The sequence below is a fragment of the Microtus pennsylvanicus genome, chromosome 13, assembly GCF_037038515.1.
Source record: "Microtus pennsylvanicus isolate mMicPen1 chromosome 13, mMicPen1.hap1, whole genome shotgun sequence".
In the NCBI taxonomy this organism is placed as follows: Eukaryota; Metazoa; Chordata; class Mammalia; order Rodentia; family Cricetidae; genus Microtus; species Microtus pennsylvanicus.
This window is the reverse complement of record NC_134591.1, coordinates 50,159,842-50,180,722: the sequence shown is the minus strand read 5'-3', so window position 1 is coordinate 50,180,722 and position 20,881 is coordinate 50,159,842. Positions and strand designations below refer to the sequence as shown.

At 42.4% G+C, this 20,881-nt stretch overlaps 1 protein-coding gene across 1 annotated transcript in view; it reads right to left on the bottom strand.

Annotated features, from left to right (window-relative positions):
* Window positions 1-20,881, bottom strand: part of Tesk2 (testis associated actin remodelling kinase 2) — a 105,560-nt gene that overhangs the window by 4,759 nt on the left and 79,920 nt on the right. The window contains exon 5 of the mRNA XM_075946416.1: window positions 4,246-4,392. Within this exon, the coding sequence (XP_075802531.1) occupies window positions 4,246-4,392 (147 nt within the window). The remainder of the gene's footprint in view (window positions 1-4,245; window positions 4,393-20,881) is intronic.

The window sequence follows — 20,881 nt, the reverse complement described above, 5'->3', positions numbered from 1 at the left end:
ACTGGTTTTCATTTTGTACACTGTACATTGATGCCTGCATTTATGTCTGTGTGAGGGTCTCAGATCCCTTAGAACTGGAGTTACAGTTTTGAGCTGCCATGTGAGTGCTGGAAATTGAACCTGGGTCCTCTGGAAGAGCAGGCAGTGCTTTTAACCACCGAGTTATTTCTCCAGCCCTGTTTTTTTGTTGTTTTTTTTTTCACCTAAATATTAATTTAAGCCACCTCCCACAAGTAAAGGGATGGAATCAGTATATAATGGTCTTCATTTGATCCATGGAAATGTGTGCTTGGGGGTCCATACAGTTTTCTAAGTAATAGTAGAAAATCTCTTTACTCATTTTCGTAGCATGTCAGAAGCAAGTTCATGGGACAGTAATGGAAGACAGGATAGCATCTCCCCAGGGGAAAATCTGGTCCTGATACAGAACTGGAGGGAGGTGATGAGTTCTGACCAGTCATAGTCATGCGGGGGGAGGGTCCAAGACAGGGTTCCTTTTTTTATATATATAATTTTTAAATTTATTTTTCGAGACAGGGTTCTCTGTAGCTTTGGAGCCTGTCCTAAAACTAGTTCTTGTAGACCAGGTTGGCCTCGAACTCACAAAGATCCACCTGCCTCTGCCTCCCGAGTGCTGGGATTAAAGGCGTGTGCCACTACTGTCCAGCCAAGAGGGCTTCTTTAGTAGCCTGGCTGTCCTAGAAGTAGCTCTGTAGACCAGACTGAACTCACAGAGATTCGCTGCCTCTGCTTCCTGAGTGCTGGGATCAAAGACATGTGCCACCACCCGGCTACACAAAGAATTCTTTTGTTTTTTTTTTTTTTTTTTTTTTTTTTTTGGATTTTCGAGACAGGGTTTCTCTGTAGCTTTTTGGTTTCTGTCCTGGAACTAACTCTTGTAGACCAGGCTGGCCTCGAACTCACAGAGATCCGCCTGCCCCTGCCTCCCGAGTGTTGGGATTAAAGGTGTGCGCCACCACTGCCCGGCCTACACAAAGAATTCTTATTCCCAGTGTGACAAAGTAGATAAGGAACTCCACATTCCTCACAGTGGGCACCAATCAAATTGGGGAGGACTACCCTAGTAGCTGAGAAACCCAGGACTCAGACATGGCCACTACTTTTTAATTGCGTGTTTTTTGAGACAGAATCTCACTATGTAGCCTTGGCTAGCCTAGAACTTGAAGTGAAGAACAGGCTGGCCTCCAATTCACAGAGATCTGCCTGTCTCTTCCTCTGAAGCACTGGGTTAAAGATGTGAGCCTCCATGCCCAATCAAAACCACTATTTTGAACCTGGGTTGTATTATTATTATTATTATTATTTTATATTGATTTGTTGGTTGATTTTTCAGGACAGTGTGTCTGTGTAATAGCTCTGGCTGAACAGATGCTGCCATCTCTAGAGAGAGGGTGAACCCAAGTGATCTATAAATAACCCAAAGCTCCAACTAGCTCTCCCCAAATAGCTTCAATGAAAATAGCTCAAGAAGCCCTGCACCCCACCCACTCTTCTAGAAGCAGCAGTGAGCGGGAATTCTTAGCTTAGAAAAATATTTTTGGGGCCAGCAAGGCCCAGTCTGATCCAACCCAGTCCTCCCTCCCTCTGTTGCCAGTCTGGCCAAGTCACCTCCGGCGTTCTGTGCACCAGGTAGGCATTAATGCTTCTTCCGACCTTGATGTGCATACACTATTCTTCCCTGAGCTAAAGGAAACCGTTATTCCATCATAATCAACCTTGAATGCTAGAGATAGGAACCAGGTGGCCTCCAAGGACTGTCCTGTGCTCGACCTGACTCGCTCCTCCCTAAGTCCTGCTGGGTCAGCACCCCAGATCTCTATGAAAAGATGGGCCCTATGACAGCTGACTAGCTAAAGCTCTAGGTGAGGTCACTAAGCCTGTGACTTACAGTTTTTAGAGACTCTGATGAATTGTGGTGGTGCACACCTTTAATCTCAGTGCTTGGAGTCAGAGGCAAGTAGATCTCTGTGAGTACAAGGCCAGCCTGGTCTACAAAGAGTTGTCTCAAAAGCAAAGCAAAACAACAACCAAAAGAATGATTTCGAACTGAAGAGATGTCTTGGTGCTTAAGATGCCTTGCAGACCGGAGAGATGGCTCAACAGTTAAAAGCGCAGGCTGTTCTTCGAAAGGACCTGGGTTCAATTCCCAGCATCCACATGGTAGCTCACAACTGTCTGTAACTCCAGTTCCAGGTGATCTGACACCCTTACACAGACATACATGTAGGCAAAACACCGACACATACACAATAAATAAATAAATAAGATGAAAAACAATTAAGCAAAGGAAAGGAAAGGAAAGACGTTGCTTTGCAGAGGACAGTACCCACATGGTGGTTAACAAGCATCTAACTCCCATCTGTAACTCCAATTCCAAGGAATCTGATCCATTCTGATTTCTCCCAGCATCAAGTGGTGTACATATATATGTGCAGGAAAAGTGCTCATTCACATAAATAAAATTTAAATATATCTTAAACTGGGTATGGTAGCTAATGCTTTTAGTCCCAGCACTCAGGAGGCAGGGGCTGGCAGATCTCTGAATCTGAGGCCAGTCTGTTCCAGAATAGCCTAAATAAACCCTGTCTCAAAGGACAGAAAGAAAAATATATGTGAGGTGAGTGGTGGTGGGTGCATGCCTTTATTCCAGCACTTGAAAAGCAGAGGCAGGTGGATCTCTGAGAATTTGAAGCCAGTGTGGTCTACAGAAACCCTGTCTCAAAAAGCCAAAACAAAACAAATTACTGTGTTTGTATGTCTGTGTGATCTTAACAAATTTCGTCTACTTTAGAAGAAACAATGCTTTTAATAGAAAGCCGAAGAAGATGCATGTATGTGTGTGTGCATGTATAGAGGCAGGGGATAAACTGACTCCTGTCCTTGGGTATGTATGAAGCTCCTGTACTCTGGTCTGGAGAGCAGCTCAGCAGGAGAACACTGCTGTTCTTGCAAAGGACCCAGGTTTGTTTCCCAGCACCCACATTGCCACCTTATAACAGATAAGAAGTCCAGTCAGTGGTGGCACATGCCTTTCTTTAATCCTAGCACTTGAGAGGCAGAGGCAGGAGGATATCTCTGAGTTCGAAGCCAGCCTGGTCTACAGAGTGAGTACCAGGACACCCAAGGCTACAGTGAGAAACCTGTCTTGAAAAACATAAAACAAAAAAAGAGAACTCCATTTCCAGGGGATCTGATACCCTCTTCTGAACTCTGTACCCCAGGCATGCACATGGTGTATATACGTTATATTCATTCATATAAAATGAAAATAAACCTTTAAACCCTCTGACAAACCTTAGAAGACTTTAATTTGGCTCTTGGGCAGATGTCATACTAAATACCCTAGGTGGCCTTCCAGTTCCTCCATTAGTACAAATAATATTATTTAAAAGACTGTCATAGAGCAGGAGGTGGTGGCACACACCTTTAATCCCAGCATTTAGGAAGCAGAGGCAGGTGGATTTCTCAGTTTGAGGCCAGCCTGATTTATAGATCAAGTTCCAGGACAGCCAGGGCTACACAGAGAAACCCTGTCTTGAAAAAAAACAACAACAAAAGCCTTGTCATGGAAGTATCCTGGGACATTCAGCCCTCAAATTCCTGCTTTGTAACAAGGCCAACTTTCTCTGAAAGAAACTCTTTTCTAACCTGGTCACACAGCAATCTGGACACCAAAACAATACTACAGAGACCAGCTAACATCAAAGAAGAACTGGCAGGATGACAGAAACTCAATCACACAATAGAAACAGGTCAGCACACGGTGGCCCACTGAGTACTCCAAATGTGCATTCACCAGACTCTGCTCTTAGTTGAGAGCTACCTCCCGGAGGAGGCAGAAGGGAAAACTGACAGGGCTCCACAGCACTCCTAACTCTCCGCTTGCTTCTGCAGCACACACTCAGAGCCTGCTCTGAGTGCACAGACGCTAGTTTGTTTGTTTGTTTTTGTTTTGTTTTTTAGGATCTCTAGTCTGGCCTTGAGCTCTCTGTGTAGTTGAGAATAATCTTGAACTTCTGATCCTCCTGCTTCTATCCAGTGCTGGATATCAAATCTTTGTGCGTGCAAAACAAGCATCCTCCAAACTAAGCTACATCCTTACCAAGATAGAAGCTACCTAAGGATTAACTATATCAAATACTGGATTATGTTTTGAAGAATACCAATATTTCTAGATTCTTTAACCTTGGTTTTTCAAGAGTTATGAAAGTAAAGTCATCATACCTTTGACGTGAGGTCCCGATGGAAAACACCTTTGAGGTGAAGGTAGCTTAGGCCCACTGCTATGTCATAGGCCAGTTTCACTCTCGCGGTCCAGGGCAAATACAGATTACTGGCTAGCAGCTGTTCCAGGTTCCCAGAGTTGATATACTGCAAAGCAGAAGGAAAGCCTGGCTATTCATCAGAAATGTTTAGGCCGGCACGCAAAAAGCTCGCAAAAGCATGGAAGAGCGAACACCTAGAAACCACATTTTTCTTTTTTAAGGATTTACTTCATGACTTTTCTGCCTTTTTGCTAAGATCAAATGTAAAGATTTATTTTTATATATATGAATGTTTGCAAGCATGTGAATATGTGTGTCACATGCATGCCTGATGCTCACAGAAGCCAGAAAAGGGTGTCAGATCTGGAGGTAGAGATGGCTGTAAGCCACCACTGGGTGCTTGGAACTTAGATCCTCTGCTGAGTGAGTGCTCAAACACTGAGCCAACACCAGCCATTTATTGTCTTGAGGTAGTGTGTTGGGATAATCTTTTTGTACACTATGTGAAGATGTGTCTCTGTCCTTCCTCACCTGCATAAGGTGCCTTCTGATTGGTTTAATAAAAAGCTGAGCAGCCAATAACTAGGCAGGAGAGGATAGGTGGGACTTCTGGATAGGATCTGGGAAGGAATCTGAGGGGTGGGGAATTCACCAGCAAGAAATGGAGGAAGTCAGATGCACTGTACTGAGGAAAAGTAACAAGCCACATGGCAGATAACATGTTAATAATGAAAATAAGATACAAGCCTTAGAATTTAAGCTGGTTTTTGGTTTTTCAAGACAGGGTTTCTCTGTATAGCAGCTCTGGTTGTCCTAGAACTTGCTCTGAAGAGCAGGCTGGCTTCAAACTCACAGAGATCCACCTACCTCTGCCAAAGCTAAACAGTGAAACCCTGTCTTGAAAAACAAAAACAAACAAAAAGATTCATGTGTACGGATGTTTTGCCTGTATGTAAGTGTGTGTACCACCTGTGTGCCTGGTGCCCTTTGAGATCACAAGAGGATGCTGAAGCTCCTAAAACTGGAGTTATGGGTGGCTGTGAGCCACCATAGAAGTAGTGGGGACTGAACCTGGGCTCTCTGCAAGAACAAGTGCTTTTCAGAACTAACTCTCCAGTCCCCTGTGATAAGTTTGTTGTTTATTTTTCAAGACAGGGTTTCTCTATGTAGCCCTGGCTATTCTGGAACTCAGTTTGTAGACCAGGCTGGCCTCGAACTTAACAGAGATCCACCTGACTCTGCCTCCTGCGGTGTGCACCACCACCGCATGGCTCCCGATTTTTTTTTTCAAAATAAGACTGAAGAAGTGGCTGGGTGTGGTAGGTAGTGCATGCCTTTCATCCCACCACTCAGGAGGCAGGTCACTGAGTTTGAGGCCAGAAAGTGCTACATAGTGAGACCCTGTCTAAAGAAAAAGAGAGAGATATAAAATAGCAAAAAAGTATGTTTATATATAGATCACAATAACAGTAATTATTTTTTCAATGACTATTTATATAGTGCTTGTACTACACCAAACACTTCTAAAAATTGTGTATTCATAATCTTATTTAATCTATACAACAGCCCCACAAGGTAAGTGAGCTATAGGATGAGTATCCCTTGTCTAAAATGTTTAAGACCAAAGGTATTTCCAATTTCAGAGTTTTTCTAATTTTGGAGCATGTACAATACCATCTGTATTACTTTTATATGACAAAAGACATTTAAAGGTTAAGCAAGGTTATTCAATTATTAAGGGAAAAAATCAGGCAGACAATATAGTCTGGTTCCAGTACATCTTTTTACAAATATATTCATTATACAAGGAGTTAGAGGTCACAGCATTTGACTGAGATAGCTCCATGCAGAACAGGAACTAAAAAGGGAATTTACTCAACCCTTTAAAGATACATCATCCCCTCCTCTTTCCAAGAGAGAAAAAGGAATAAATCGTACAAGTAAAATGAGTATACTTTTTTAGAACATGATATTGAACTTACAAGGACTAGAGGACCTAAATGGTATAATGAGCAAGAGATCTGGCTGAATTCTAGTCAATTATTCCTCCTATGAACCATTTAATTTTGAAAAAAAAAACAATAAGGTTAGCTGTCCTTCAATCTTCGCATCTATCAAGTAGGCATACCTGATCCACCTAACTCAGAATCTTTTGTTTGATGTTGTTTTAAATGATGTGCTCAGAAAAGAACATGGTAATAGAATAGAAGCATCAGAAGACACCAGTTGGGGGCAGCACCATGCAGCAGATCAGATCTCTGTATGAAGCAGAGCAGGTTTGGTAACACAGAATAGCTAAAAACACACCTCCTAATTCTCAAAAGGAAAGCCTGTGTGCTTTCTTAATCCCGCTTTGTAATTCATCTTGGGCATCTTACAACAGTGTATAATGGAAGCATTAGCACAACGACTTCTCACTCTAGGGGAATCTGCCCAAGTACACAACAGACATGTCCACTGCTGAAAAGAAATCAAATTTGTAAGCTCCAAACTATAGGGAGCAATGTGGCTAACATCTGACCATGTAGCAAACTTCCTTAGTTTTGAGAATCAAAATATCTAAAGAAATAAAGTTTGCTTCTTTGACATGGTGGCAGCCTGACATGGAAGGCTTGTCTTCAGTTGTCTTCAGGAACCACTCGGCTTACAGGGCTGAACGTCAGGCAGAAGAAACGAAGACTGCATTTTTGTAGGCCTGGTGATGCTAGGACCCTTGGTTTTGGTTCAGATAAACATATATGTATTTACAAATATGTATCAAAGCCCAAGAAAGCCAGGGTGTGGTGGCTCACATCTATATTTGTAATACCTGGGATATTAAGGTAAGGTTCAAGACCAGCCTGAACTACACAGTGAGTTCAGATCAGACCAGGCTTCCCAGAAGGATCCAGTGTAAATGGAAAGGGAGGATAAAAGGAGAACTACATCTGTAGACCAGCTAGACAGTGGGCAGCAAAGAAAAGCTGAGAGAAACCAAACAGAATTATTATTATTTACAATCCATTTTGTCTTGCTTGATGCTGGAGAATATATTGGTGGGGCTGATAAGCCTCTGGGCCCTCAAAAACCACAACTTCTCTTTGTCTCAAGACCATGCATGCATGTATGAAGAAAGGAAGTTTGAGATCTGCCAACAAGGAAGATTTCGAGGTTGCTAAACACTGTGTGCCCCATTAGTGGGAACATTCACTTCCCCATAGGCAACTCTCGGTGCAGACTCAGCTGTGCAGCTTCTGAACAAAATCCCTCTGCAGGAAAGCCTAGACGAGAACAGCTGTATTAGCATGTTCAGCTTTGCTGGGGGGGAAGCATGGATGTGTGCTGTTTTTTTTTTTACAGACTATCCCCTTGGGTTGTCCTACAGAACAAGCCAACACTGCAGCATAGAACTCATAGAAGTTTTAGCATTTCAATTTTAATTTTTTTTTTGAGTCAGGGTCTCTCCATTCTAGGATGGCCTCAAACTCACCAAGTAGCTGAGGATGAATTTTTGTTTTGTTTTTCAAGATCTGTCTCTACCTCTGAATGCTGGGATTAAAGGCATGCACCACTACCGCCTGGTCAATTCTGAACTCTTGATCTTCCTGCCTTACCTCTTAAGTGTGAGTTATAGGTACTTTTAGTACCAGTTATTATCAATTTTACCTATACCAAAAAATGCTTCATCTCACAGTTTAATGAAATATTATAATAGTTTCATTTTACTAAAAGAAAGTAGACACATACATGTTGGTAAATATTCACATGGAGACACAATGTAATTTGTGAACCAATACATAGAGAAAGGAATAAAAAAAGCTGGAATTCTATATGCAGGGGTCTAACACTCTCTAGTTAATTCCTTTTTTCTTTCTTTTCTTTTCTTTTTTGAGTCAGTGTCTCACGTAGCCCAGGCTGGCTGTAAAGCTACTATGTAGTAAGGCTATCCTTGAACTCCTGATTGTCCTGCTTCTACCCCAGGAATGCTATGATTACAGGCATGTACTACCATGTCCAGGTTTTTCACTTAATTTGTGTTTAATATTTGATTTCACTGTAAATACCTTTCCCTAAGGGATGTGTTATATGTTATATGATACATATGAACTAAGAAATATAATGTAAATAAGCCTTTATTACTAAAGTGTAAGCAAACATATACTAACATTCTTAAAAATTCACTACAAATGAGCCATCAAGATGGCTCAGCAATGAAGTGATTGCAACCCAAATCTGACAACCTGAGTTCAATCCCTGGAATCCACATATGTACAAGGAGAGAATAGACTGCACAGTGTTCTCTGATTTACACACATTTGCAAATGCCTCCCCAAAGCACATATCATACATGTAACACAATAATAACAAAAATTAAAATTGAAAATCACAACCCACACATGTAAGTGGATAATCAGCTTGCCATTTAAGAAGATTAATTCTGCTGGGCATGATTATATCCACTGGTAATCCCAGTATTTGGGACGCAGAGACAGGTGGATCTCTGGGAGTCCAAGACCAGCCTGGTCTACATAGTGAGTTCCAGGACAGCCAGAGCTACACAGTAAGACCCTGTCTATAAAAATAAGTAAAAAAAAAAAAACAAAACAACCAAACAAACGAAAAACTAAGACCCAATGTGATACTATTAAGGGAATTATCTTTAGTGGTGCTTGAGTATTAAGGGTGGACTCCAATAAGTTCAAAGCCAGCCTAGTCTACAAATTTCAGACCAGCCAAAAGCTACATAGTAAAACCCTGTCTCAAAAACAAACAAACAAACAAAAACCCAACTGTGTCTGTCTGTCTGTATGTCTGTCTGTCTTTCTAGCTATCCCTCACCACTCTGGAGACTGATCTTGGAAAATCATTTTAGCCTATGAATTCAAAACCATTCTTAGCATTATAGCAATACCCTTTCTAAAAGAACGAAACAAAGAAGGCAGAGGCAGGCAGTCTCTGTGAGTTCCAGGCCAGCTACATACTGAACTACATATGGAGACCCTATCTCAAAAAATAATAATTAGAAATAATCTGACTTTATTTTTCTTGGCTTGTTTTTTTTTTTGGTTTTTCGAGACAGGGTTTCTCTGTGGCTTTGGAGCCTGTCCTGGAACTAGCTCTGTAGACCAGGCTGGTCTCGAACTCACAGAGATCCGCCTACCTCTGCCTCCCGAGTGCTGGGATTAAAGGCGTGCGCCACCACCGCCCGGCTTGTTTTGTTTTTATTTTTTTATTTTTATTTTTATTTTTTTAAATATTTATTTATTATATATACAATATTCTGTCTGAATGTCTGAACCAGACCTCATTCCAGATGGTTGTGAGCCACCATGTGGTTGCCGGGAATCGAACTCAGGACCTTTGGAAGAGCAGGCAATGCTCTTAACCACTGAGCCATCTCTCCAGCCCCCTTGTTTTGTGTTTTTAATTATTTGTATGCATATGTATCCTTTTTTGTGAAGATGCAGGTGCCCATGAAGGCCACAAGAAGGCAACACCACCACTGCCGGCCTCTTTCAGACTCTGGAACAGTTAGTTTCTACTTTTCAACAAATATGCTCATCTAGCTGGAGCCCGAAGCACACACTTAAGGGGGGTAAATAGTGCCAACTCTGTGGCAGAGGTCACTTCTGTATTTTAAGGAGCGGGACTGTGCTGAGAAAGCCCATACATTCTGTCCACCCATACAAATGCTAAAACTCATTTTAGAGAAAAGACAGGCAGCCAGTCTCTTCCCTTAGCTCACATCTAATAGCAATGGGAGCCTAGGCTACCCTTGAACAAACATGCAGTCTTCATGTTCCTGCTTGCCAAGCACTGGAGCTACAGCTCAAGCCTCACTAAGATACTCTTCCTGAAATGCCAGTCAAGGCCACTCCACATTAAATTATTCAATGATCTTCTATTACTCTTGAACTAAAACTCAAAATCCCCCAGCAGATGGGAAGTAGAGAGAAGGCTCAGCATTAGGAACACTGATTGTTCTTCCTGAGGACCCAGGCTTAAATCCCAGCAGAGTAGCCTAATCTGGCTGTAGCTCCAGGTCTAAGGGATTTGACACTCTGATCTGGCCTCTACAGGCATCAGGAAAGCACATGGTACACATATATACATGCACACAAAACACACATACATATTTAAAAACAGCTTTTGGGAGGCAGGGGGATCTGGAATTCAAGACCAGCCTTGGCTACATTATCAAGATCGAAGCTACATAAGACCCTGTTCTCAAAACAGATAAGCAAAAACCCACACAACTCACAAGTCTGAGAACAGTCTACAAAGCCTTTCACTCTTGCTCATTAACTAATTAACCTGCACATTTACCCACTCTTTACATGAAATACGCTTCCCTGCCCCACACCCGTCTGAACACTCACTAATTGTTGAGGGTTTAGTTCCATTTCGTGATATCCCCATAGGTAGAGTTGGGAATAAGAAAGACATCCAATGCAAAAGGACCACAAAGTAACAAAGTACAGAAACTAGATGAGAATTTTTTGTTCTTTATGAGTGGGGAAGAGATGAAACTAGAGTTAAGATAAAACTAAAAGCTAAATTTAGTATAGCAAGAAAGTCCACATATACTACACAGTTAGACAGCCTAAAATTGAATTGTATTTATGTATGGGTGTTTTGTCTCCACATACGTATGTGCACCACATGTGAGCAATGCCTTCAGAAGCCATAGCCAGTGCTCTTAACCACTGAGCCATCTCTCCAACCCACACTGCATTTCTATAACTGACTGTGTCATCCTCAGTGAATTAAAATTGTTTGGAAGATTCAAGGACATACATACAATGTGAAAGTTCCTAATAGATCAGTTGTTCTTGGTTTATTTGTTTAGTTTTATGGTCCAGGATATGAATCCAGGGCTCTGCTCATGGCAAGTACTCTACGACTGAGCCACATCCCCAATCCTGTTGTTACTCATAGAGAAGTTCTGATATCTAAGATGAAGTATTTGGGGCAAGGAATGTAGGTCAGATGGTAGAGTGCTTGCTTGATTGGCATGCTTGAATCCCTTGGGTTTGATACTTAAGACAGCATTAAAAAGACTTGGTACACACATTTAATCCTAGCACTTGGGAAGCAGAGGCAGGCAGATTTCTGAGTTTGAGGCCAGTCTGGTCTACAAAGTGAGTTACAGAACAGCTAGAACTGTCACACAGAGAAACTATCTCAAAAACAAACAAAAAATAAATAAAGCAAGCCTAGAATGGTGATGCATGTCTATGACCCAAGCTCTCTTGAGGTGGAAGCGGGAAGATCAGAAGTTCAAGATCATTCTCAGCTACTTAGTATGAAGTCAATCTGGGATATATACATAAGAACTGTTCTCTAGCCAGGCGGTGGTGGCGCACACCTTTAATCCCAGTGAGGCAGGAGGATCTTTGTGAGTGCAACGCCAGCCTGGTCTACAAGAGCTAGTTCCAGGAGGCTCCCAAAGCTACAGAGAAACCCTGTCTTGAAAAACCCACAAAAAAAACCCCCAAAACAAACAAACAAACAAACAAACAAACAAAAAACTGGTCTCCAAATAAATAAATAAATAAAGCTACTACAGTTACTTTACCAGACTATGGGAACCACTAAAAGTTTGTAGGTAATGGTATAATGTGAACTGATAGAAACTGAATCATGTTCCCTAACAGTTTAAAGGCTAGCAAGATGTCCCCAGTAGGTAAAAAGTACTTGTTATACAAGACCGATGACTGAGTTTTATCACTAGAACCTGTGGTGGAGGGAGATTCTAGTGCAGGCAATCCCAAAAGTTATCTTCTGATCTACATACATTAGACAAAGCTTTCTCAGACATATAATAAAATAAAAATTTAAAACGTAAGTTGAAATCCTAAACCCCAGCACTTACTCCTCATAACCTTACTTAGAAATAGAGTCTTTGCATATGTAATCAAGGTAAAATGAGGGTGAACAAAGGTGAACCCTCACTTCAGTGTTGCTACACTTGAAAAGACAGAGACAATGTTACATGGTATTAAAGGCATAAGTTGGGGCAACATATCTACAAGTCAAAGAATACTAAGGACTGCCAACAACCACTAGAATGAAGAAGAAACAAAGAAGAACTTCTCAACAACGATGACAACTTATGCTGGAGAGGTTGTGGGGAAAAGGGAACACTTCTGCATTGCTGGTGGGAATGCAAGCTTGTACAACACCTTTGGATGTCAGTGTGGCGATTTCTCAGACAATTAGGAAGCAACCTTCCTCAAGACCCAGTAATACCACTTTTGGATATATATCCAAAGGATGCTCAATTGTGCCACAAGGACATGTGTTCAACTATGTTCATGGCAGCTTTGTTTGTCATAGCCAGAACCTGGAAACAACCTAAATGCCTCTCAGTTGAAGAATGGATAAAAAAATGTGGTACATTTACACAATGGAGAACTACACAGCAAAAAAAAAAAAAAAAACAATGACAGCTTCAATTTTGCAGGAAAATGGATGGAACTAGAAAACATTATTTTGAGTGAGGTAACCCAGACACAGAAAGACAATTATCACATGTACTTACTCATAGGTGGTTTTTAAATGTAAAGCAAAGAAAGCTAGCCTACAAACCACAATCCCAGAAAACTTAGACAACAATGCAGACACTAAGAGAGACTTAAATAGATATAATCTACATGGGAAGTAGAAAGTATAAAAAGACAAGATCTTCTGAGTAAATTGGGAGCATGGGGACCTTGACGGAGGATTGAAGGGGGAGGGGAGAGGCAGGGAGGGGAGCAGAGAAAAATGTAGAGCTCAATAAAGATTAATAAAATAAAATAAAGTAAAGCAAAACAAAATTCTATCAGAATAACAACTGCTGTGAAAATTGCCAACACAGTGATAATGTTCCTTTTATCTAGGGACAGTTTCAAATGAGACTGTTAATTGGCAATGCACCATGCTTAAGGGCCTGAGGATATATAATTCCGTGTATGGACTTACTTCTTTCCTAGGTAATTTCTAGGGATCTCACAATGAAGCCATTACCTTTGGCTTGCAATGAAAATGTTAATACCAAAGTTGGGAAGAGAAAGACCACCAACCCAAATCATCATAGCCAAATTAATTAAAGCAAGCAATTAATTAAAGCAAACTTTTTAAATTCTCATACTAAGACTACTTCTCCTTAAGGCGGAGTTCAAGAAGTCAGCATTGGATGTGAGGAATGTTATGGTTTTCCTCTCTTTAAGAGACAAGCCACGCCCACTCCCAGCGACCCCTGCCCTCCTCCTGCCATCTTAGATTCTGTCTGTACCCTCTTGGTTTGTGCGCGTCTCTCTTCTCTCTCAGGCCCTTCTCTGTCTCTCTCTTTTCTTTTCTCCTTCTTCCCCCACACTCTCCTCTCTCTCTTCCCCCTCCTCCCCGGCCGCCTGCTCACACCAGCTTGCCACATGGCACATGGCGGGACCAGCCACGTTCAGGACCTGCCGGGCTTGCGGCTGTTCTGTGGGGGATCTTGTAGCATTTTTAAAAAGGAAGACAAGGTTTTTATAGCTCAGGGGTGGGTGTTTCTAAATAGGGGATTTGGTGAACAAAATAGGGATAAGGGAGCAGAACATAGCATGACAAGTTAGTCATAATGACCTGAAACAAAGGCATGATTGCAAGGTGGTTGTAACAAGGTAGTCTTAACAACAGGTGGTCATAACAACCTTGTGAAACAAAGACATGGTTGTCATTTCCTGGAACAGGCAGTACAGAACCATTTGTAGTGAAGGTTACAAGTGGGCACAGTCCAGTCCTTGAGAAACAGAGGTTTAATCATAAACAGGAATGAACTTTTTTTTTTTTGGTTTTTCGAGACAGGGTTTCTCTGTGGTTTTGGAGCCTGTCCTGGAACTAGCTCTTGTAGACCAGGCTGGTCTCGAACTCACAGAGATCTGCCTGCCTCTGCCTCCCGAGTGCTGGGATTAAAAGCATGCGCCACCACCGCCCGGCTAGAATGAACCTTTTTTGTGTTTATAATAAGATAGCTTTTAAGCCTAAGATGGAGGCAGCTTGATTCTTCAAAAACATCCTACATTCCTAAGCAACCACTATGATCTCGTCAACTGAAATCTTATCCAATGCACCTCAAGATTCACTCTATGATGGAATTTCAGTTCCTTGGTTACTCTTTGAGGATATAACTTAAGAGCCCACCAAAACGACATATAAAAACAATGAAGTGCGAGTCTCTAAGCCTTTCTTCCCCTGATCTCTTTTATTAACCCTCATGCTTAAAGTCTATACTATAAATCTTTTAATAAACTTCAGTTTTGATTAAATTCTTCCTGTAGTGAAGTCAAGAATCCTGAGTGGACATCTCTGGAAAAGAAGCCAGGATGCTACAGTGTATGGTGTGGAGCTGCATCTCCAGCCTGCATGCATGCCACTACTGCTAGCAGTAGACATGTAGAACCAGGAAAAAAGAGTCAAAGGCAACTCAGAAATTTCCAAATTAAGATGTTCGGAGCAGCAACGGGAAGAGATCCCAGGATCTTATCTAACTCACTGTGTCATCAGTAAGTCAGAAACTGGTATCAATGTCAAATAGCCAAATCCTGGCCTGCTAGACTCCTGCTCTTTGGATGGGCCTTCTGAGGAGAGGGGCCAGGGTGCCGGCCTACTTTTCACTGTAGTCTAACAATGCTTTTATGCTAGCCACTGGATGCTTGCTGGTCTGCTCTAAGCACAAAGGCTAGCAGACATCCCATCCCGCTGGCTTGCTTCAAAGAAGAAAAGAAAGCTTTGTTGCTGGCCTGGGTAATTCCAGGACAGGCGCCCCAGGAGCGCCCTGTGGGAGGCTTATGCTCCATAAGAGCCTCCTGCTCTCAGCTAGAGGATCCACATCTGCAGATCCGCTGAGGCCTGTTACCACTGTACAACCTCCCTCCAGGAAAGTCATAGAGCCTGCTCGGGAGGAATCAAGAAAGAGGGGACATTAGTTCTGGCTACAAAGAACTTTTACTAACCACAATACGTTCAGAATATTTAAATGTTCCATTTTCTCTGCTTTCTCATATGCCTGTATTCACCCTTTACTTTGGGAAGCATTTCCTGCCACTCCATCTCACACCTGGTGCCACTTCTGTATCTTGTACATATTTCCACTCCTAATTACACTAAAAATATGATGTTAGGGACCAAGTGTTGATGAACTTTCTAAGCCTGGTACCCTAGGAAATTAACAATATATTTTTTTTTTAATTTGCTTTTTAAACAGGGTTTTGCTCTTCATCCCTGGGCTCATTTGGAATGCACTGTACACCCAGGTTTGGCTATGGCGATCCTGTTATCAAAGTTGTTAGGGTCAGTGCCTAGGCCCCAATAGCTCTAACAACCTAGGATTGGCCACCAGTCCTCAATAGGCCAATAAAACAGTGAAAACCCTAGAAAAGGAGACTTCTTCAAAGTGGCCATGCTGGGGAGAGGAGCAAAGAGACTCCAGGACACCTACGCTTCTCTCCTCCCTCCACCCCACTCCAGCTCCTGAAGTCCTGGTCCAGGCATGGTTGCACCCATCCCTGACAGCCCCAGTCCCGTTGCAGTGTGGTTAACAAGTTGTCAGAACTGTGTAAACTCTTAAGCACTAGCACTGGGTTTCTGCATTTCCTGCTCACAGCATGAAATTCCTGGGGGCCCATTGCCTCAATAGTCTTAAAGCCACAGGGAGGGGCATGAGTGTCTCTCATTAGAATATCTTTGCTAACAGGACAGTGACAATCCTTTAGCCTCAGGTTCCCAAGAACTAAGATTACAGGTTTGAGCCTCCTTGCCTGAACAAATTCAACAATAAACTGTCGAATGAAAAAAAAAAAAATGAAAGTCACTTAAATAAATGGAAGCAAGGGCTGGAGAGATTGCTCAGTTGTTTTTTTAAAAAAGATTTATTTATTTATTATGTACACAGTGTTCTGCCTGTATGGATGCCTGCAGGCCAAAAAAGAACACCAGATCTCATTATAGATGGTTGTGAGGCACCACGTCATTGCTGGGAATTGAACTCAGGACCTATGTGGGAGCTCTTAACCTGTCAGTGCTCTTAACCTCTGAGTCATCTCTCCAGTCCGGCTAACTGCTCAGTTCTTAAGAACATTAATTCCATGTGGGTGATGGCGCACAACTTTAATCCCAGCACTCGGGAGGCCGAGGCAGATGGATCTCTGTGAGTTCAAGGCCAGCCTGATCTACAAGAACTAGTTCCAGGACAGGCTCCAAGCTATAGAGGAAACCCTGACTCAAAAACAAAAAAAACAAAAAAAACAAAACCAAAAAACAACAACAACAACAAAAAAAAACCCCACTAATTGCTCTCTTTCAGAGGACCCATTTGGTTCCCAGTGAGTCACAACTGCCTATAGCTCAAACTCCACAGATCCAAAGCCTTCTTCTCGGTTCTGGGCACCCTAACACACAGGGCATAGATAAATATGGGCACATGAATAACAATTTAGAAATAAACAAATGGGCTGTCATTATCTATAACACCACTACCACCCCCAAGACTCAGGGACCACCAGTGAAGGGCCAGAAATCCAAAAGAACTAGAGGAAAATCGTGTCTTTTGGACATAACAGGAATGCTGTGCTCATGAATTCACAGAAACTGTGGTTACCTGCAAGACCTGTCACAGAACAAGCCAGTTAACATTTTAACATGGAGGGAGGAGGAGCTTGTGAGTCCACTCCCCTGATTGGAGGAGCTATTACTGGAGGTTAATGGCTTCTAGGGAGAGGAACAGGCAGTTTCTTTTGAAGGGTATGGCCCCTGTGCTTAAGGAATGGCTCAACACCTAGGACTATATGGTTATTACAAATTATTGAAAATTGTACACATTACCCAAGAATTATGCGGCAAGCATACTCTGATTAAGGTGTTCTTTCCCCCAGAGGTGCCCTTGTGCTTTGATTAAAAACCTCTATTACCATTTGGAATCAGAGAAACCATTCCACATATGCCTTTGAATTCCTGCCATCTTTCCAGTCTTCCCACTGACAGAAAGCTCTTCCACCCAAGTAAGTGAATAGCACTTCCTTTATGGCTTCTATGGCTGCATATCTGGACCTTATTGTTAGGAATATTCCTAAAAAACGAGCTTCTCTGCCAATGCAAATAATCCCTATCAGACCAAATTAAGAGATATCCAGGTTTAATTGGATGCCTGCACTCTCAGGTGGCCCAAGGTGGGAAATGGAAAGCCAACACAAGCACCAAAGAAGAGGGAAGCAGTTTAAATAGCCTGTGGGAGTGGTCTTGACCTTTTCTAGGGAGGGGCCGAGGTTTGGCGGGCTCAGGGGAGGTCTTCCAAAAATGGAAGCTGGAGACTGGAATTACAATTACAGCCCCATGGCCCCCTCCGTGGCCAGAGTATCTGCATGTGGTAATTATTTCTTTCTCAGTTGACATTTCTTTAATAATATTCTAGAGACTACGGAGCTTGTCAGATTCAATATAAACTAAAAGTTTATTTGTCTTTTAATAATGCAGATTTTGTCAAAGTCAATAAAGATGAATGGATGGTCAAAAAAAAAAGGACATGAGGTTGGGAGGGGTAGAGAAATGGGGAAAAAATCTGTAAGGAGCTAGGGGTAGGAATGAGATGTAACTATGATCCAAATACATTGTATGAGATCTTCAAAGAATAAAAAATAAACTGAAACAGATTTAAAGTTTCTTCTCTTATTGGATCCCCCCAATTCAGTGATTAAAATGCAGTTAAAGAACTGGAGAAGGGGGTTGGAGCTCAGCAGTATAGTTTTGCTTACCATGTTCTCAGTTCAGTCCTCAACGCTGCTGAATAGAATTACCAGTAATTTAAGATAAAAATGGACCAATGGATGGTTTAGGAGGTAAAAGTATTTGCTACCAAGGTGGATGACTTGAGTTTGATCCTCAGGGAAAACATGGTAGAAGAAGGGAACACTGGCCCCGATACATGTTCACACACAAATAACCTTGTGAATGAAACTCCTGAAAGGAGTTTTCTTTAAAATTTTTGACTGTGAAGGAGCTAAGTACAGAGAGAAATTTCATTATATGGGCTGCCAAGTGGAACCAGAGTGGATATCATGAGGGTATGACTTTGAAATTTGGATCTAAGGACATGATGCTTTGGAAAGGAGTTTCTTATTTTGTTTTCACAGAGGATGAGACTCTATGGATTTCTTCTATTCCGATTTGGTATGATGGACCACGTCCTCCTGAAGGGTTGCTGTGAACATCTTCAGAAAATTGCTCTGCTCAACTGCCAACTGAGATGAAACTAGCACACAGGTTATACCATGAAAGACCTAATTAACGACGCCCCCATTCAGCAGGAAGCAGTTTGGAGAGAAAAAACTGCGCCCATGTTCCCAAATATGGTTTATAAATGTTCTTTTACATTTAAAGGGGGATATGATATAGACATGAATAATTTGCATTAGTATAGATTTTGCTTTATTGATAGAGATTTACGGTCAATTTTGTTATATGTATAAATGTTTCTGCTGTAATTTTTACTTGATAACTGTTTTGTTATATGTAATTTTGCTATGTTAAGGTTAAAGCCTTCCTTTTTGTTTAAACAGAAAAAGGGGAAGTGATGTGGGAGTGTCATATATCAATCTGTTGATTTCATTGGCTACGCAATAAAGAAACTGCTAGGCCCATTGGATAGGCCACCCTTAGGTGGGTGGAGTAAACAGAACAGAATGCCGGGAGGAAAAGGAAGTGAGCTCAGACTCGACAGCTCTCCTCTCCGGAGCAGACGCAGGAGAGACGCCATGCCCAGCTCCCAGGCAGACGCACGTGATGAAGCTCCAACCCAGGATGGACTTAGGCTAGAATCTTCCCGGTAAGCGCACCTAGGGGCGCTACACAGATGATTAGAAATGGGCTAAATTAATATGTGAGAATTAGCCTAGAAGATGCTAGGTAGATGAGCCAAGCAGTGTTTAAAAGAATACAGTGTCCGTGTAATTATTTCGGGGCATAGGCTAGCCGAGCCAGGCGGCTGGGCTGTGCTGCAGAGACCGTTTAGCTGGTGAGAATTTCAGTACTCTGACACTGGACAGTGAATGGTGGTGCAGGCCTTTAATCCCAGGATTTGGGAGGCAGAGGCAGGTGGATCTTCATGTTCAAGGCCAGCCTGGGTGACAGCCAGAACTACACAGAGAAACCCTTATTTATTTATTTTTAATGTATGTGCGCTCTATCGACATGTATGGTCTGCTGGCCAGAAGAGGACATCAGATCCCATTATAGAGGTTGCTGTGAACTCACAACCTCTGTAAGAGCAGCCAGTACTCTTAATTGCTGAGCCATCTCTCCAGCCCCCATGAACCATATTTTTTTAAATTACATTAAGTATGTATGTGTGTGCACACATGCATGATGTGGGAGGGTCTTCTGTTTTGTGTTGATTTCATTGGTTAAAAAAGAAACTGCCTTGACCATTTGATAGGCCAGCCCCTAGGTGGGTGGGTGTAGACAGAACAGAATGCGGGGAGGAAGAGGAAAGTGAGGCAATCGCCATGCCTCTCCTCTCCGGGACAGACGCAATGGAGCCAGCCACCAGGTCAGACATGCTGAATCTTTCCCGGTAAACCACCACTTTGTGGTACTACACATATTATTAGAAATGGGTTAATCAAGATGTGAGAGTTAGCCAAGAAGAGGCTGGAACTAATGGGCCAGGCAGCGTTTAAATGAATACAGTGTGTGTTGTTATTTTGGGGCATAAGCTAGCCAGGTGGCCGGGTGCCAGGCGGCAGGAACGCAGCCCGCTGCTCCTTCTGCACATGCACAAGCAACTCACCACAAACACATGTGGACAACCTGTAGGAGCTGGCTATCTCTTTCCATCATGTGAGTCCTAGGTATTACTCTCAGGTGGTTAGGCTTGGTAGCATGTGCCTTTACCTGCTGAGCCAACTAGATGGCCACAATCTTGGGTTTTGTGTTGTTTTTAGATTTATTTATTCATTTATTTGAGAAAGGGTTTCTCTGTGTAGCCCTAGCTATCCTGGAATTCAATCTATAGACCAGGCTGGTCTCAAACTCATAGATCCGCTTCTCTCTGTCTCATGAATGCTGGGATTAAAGTTGTAAACTGCCATGACTAGCCTTAGATTTACTATTTTTCCTTAAGTTTAATTGTGTGTACACATGTGAGTATATAAACTGTATTTGTGTAAGAGCCCACAGAGGACAGAGGGCATCAGATCCCCTGGAACTGGAGTTGTTAGTGACTGTGAACAGCTGAGATGGGTGCTGGAACTGAACCTGGGTCCTCTGGAAGGGCAAAATACACTCAGCCATAGAACCATCTCTTCAGCCCCATACAATCCTCCTCTTTGAGACAGGCTCTTAGCCGGGCGATGGTGGCGCACGCCTTTAATCCCAGCACTAGGGAGGCAGAGGCAGGCGGATCTCTGTGAGTTCGAGACCAGCCTGGTCTACAGAGCTAGTTCCAGGACAGGCTCCAAAGCCACAGAGAAACCCTGTCTCGAAAAACCAAAAAAAAAAAAAAAAAAAAAAAAAAAAACCAAAAAAAAAAAAAAGAGACAGGCTCTTTCACTGGGACTTGGGGCTTCTGGAGATTAGCTGAGACTGGCTGTCCAGTGAAC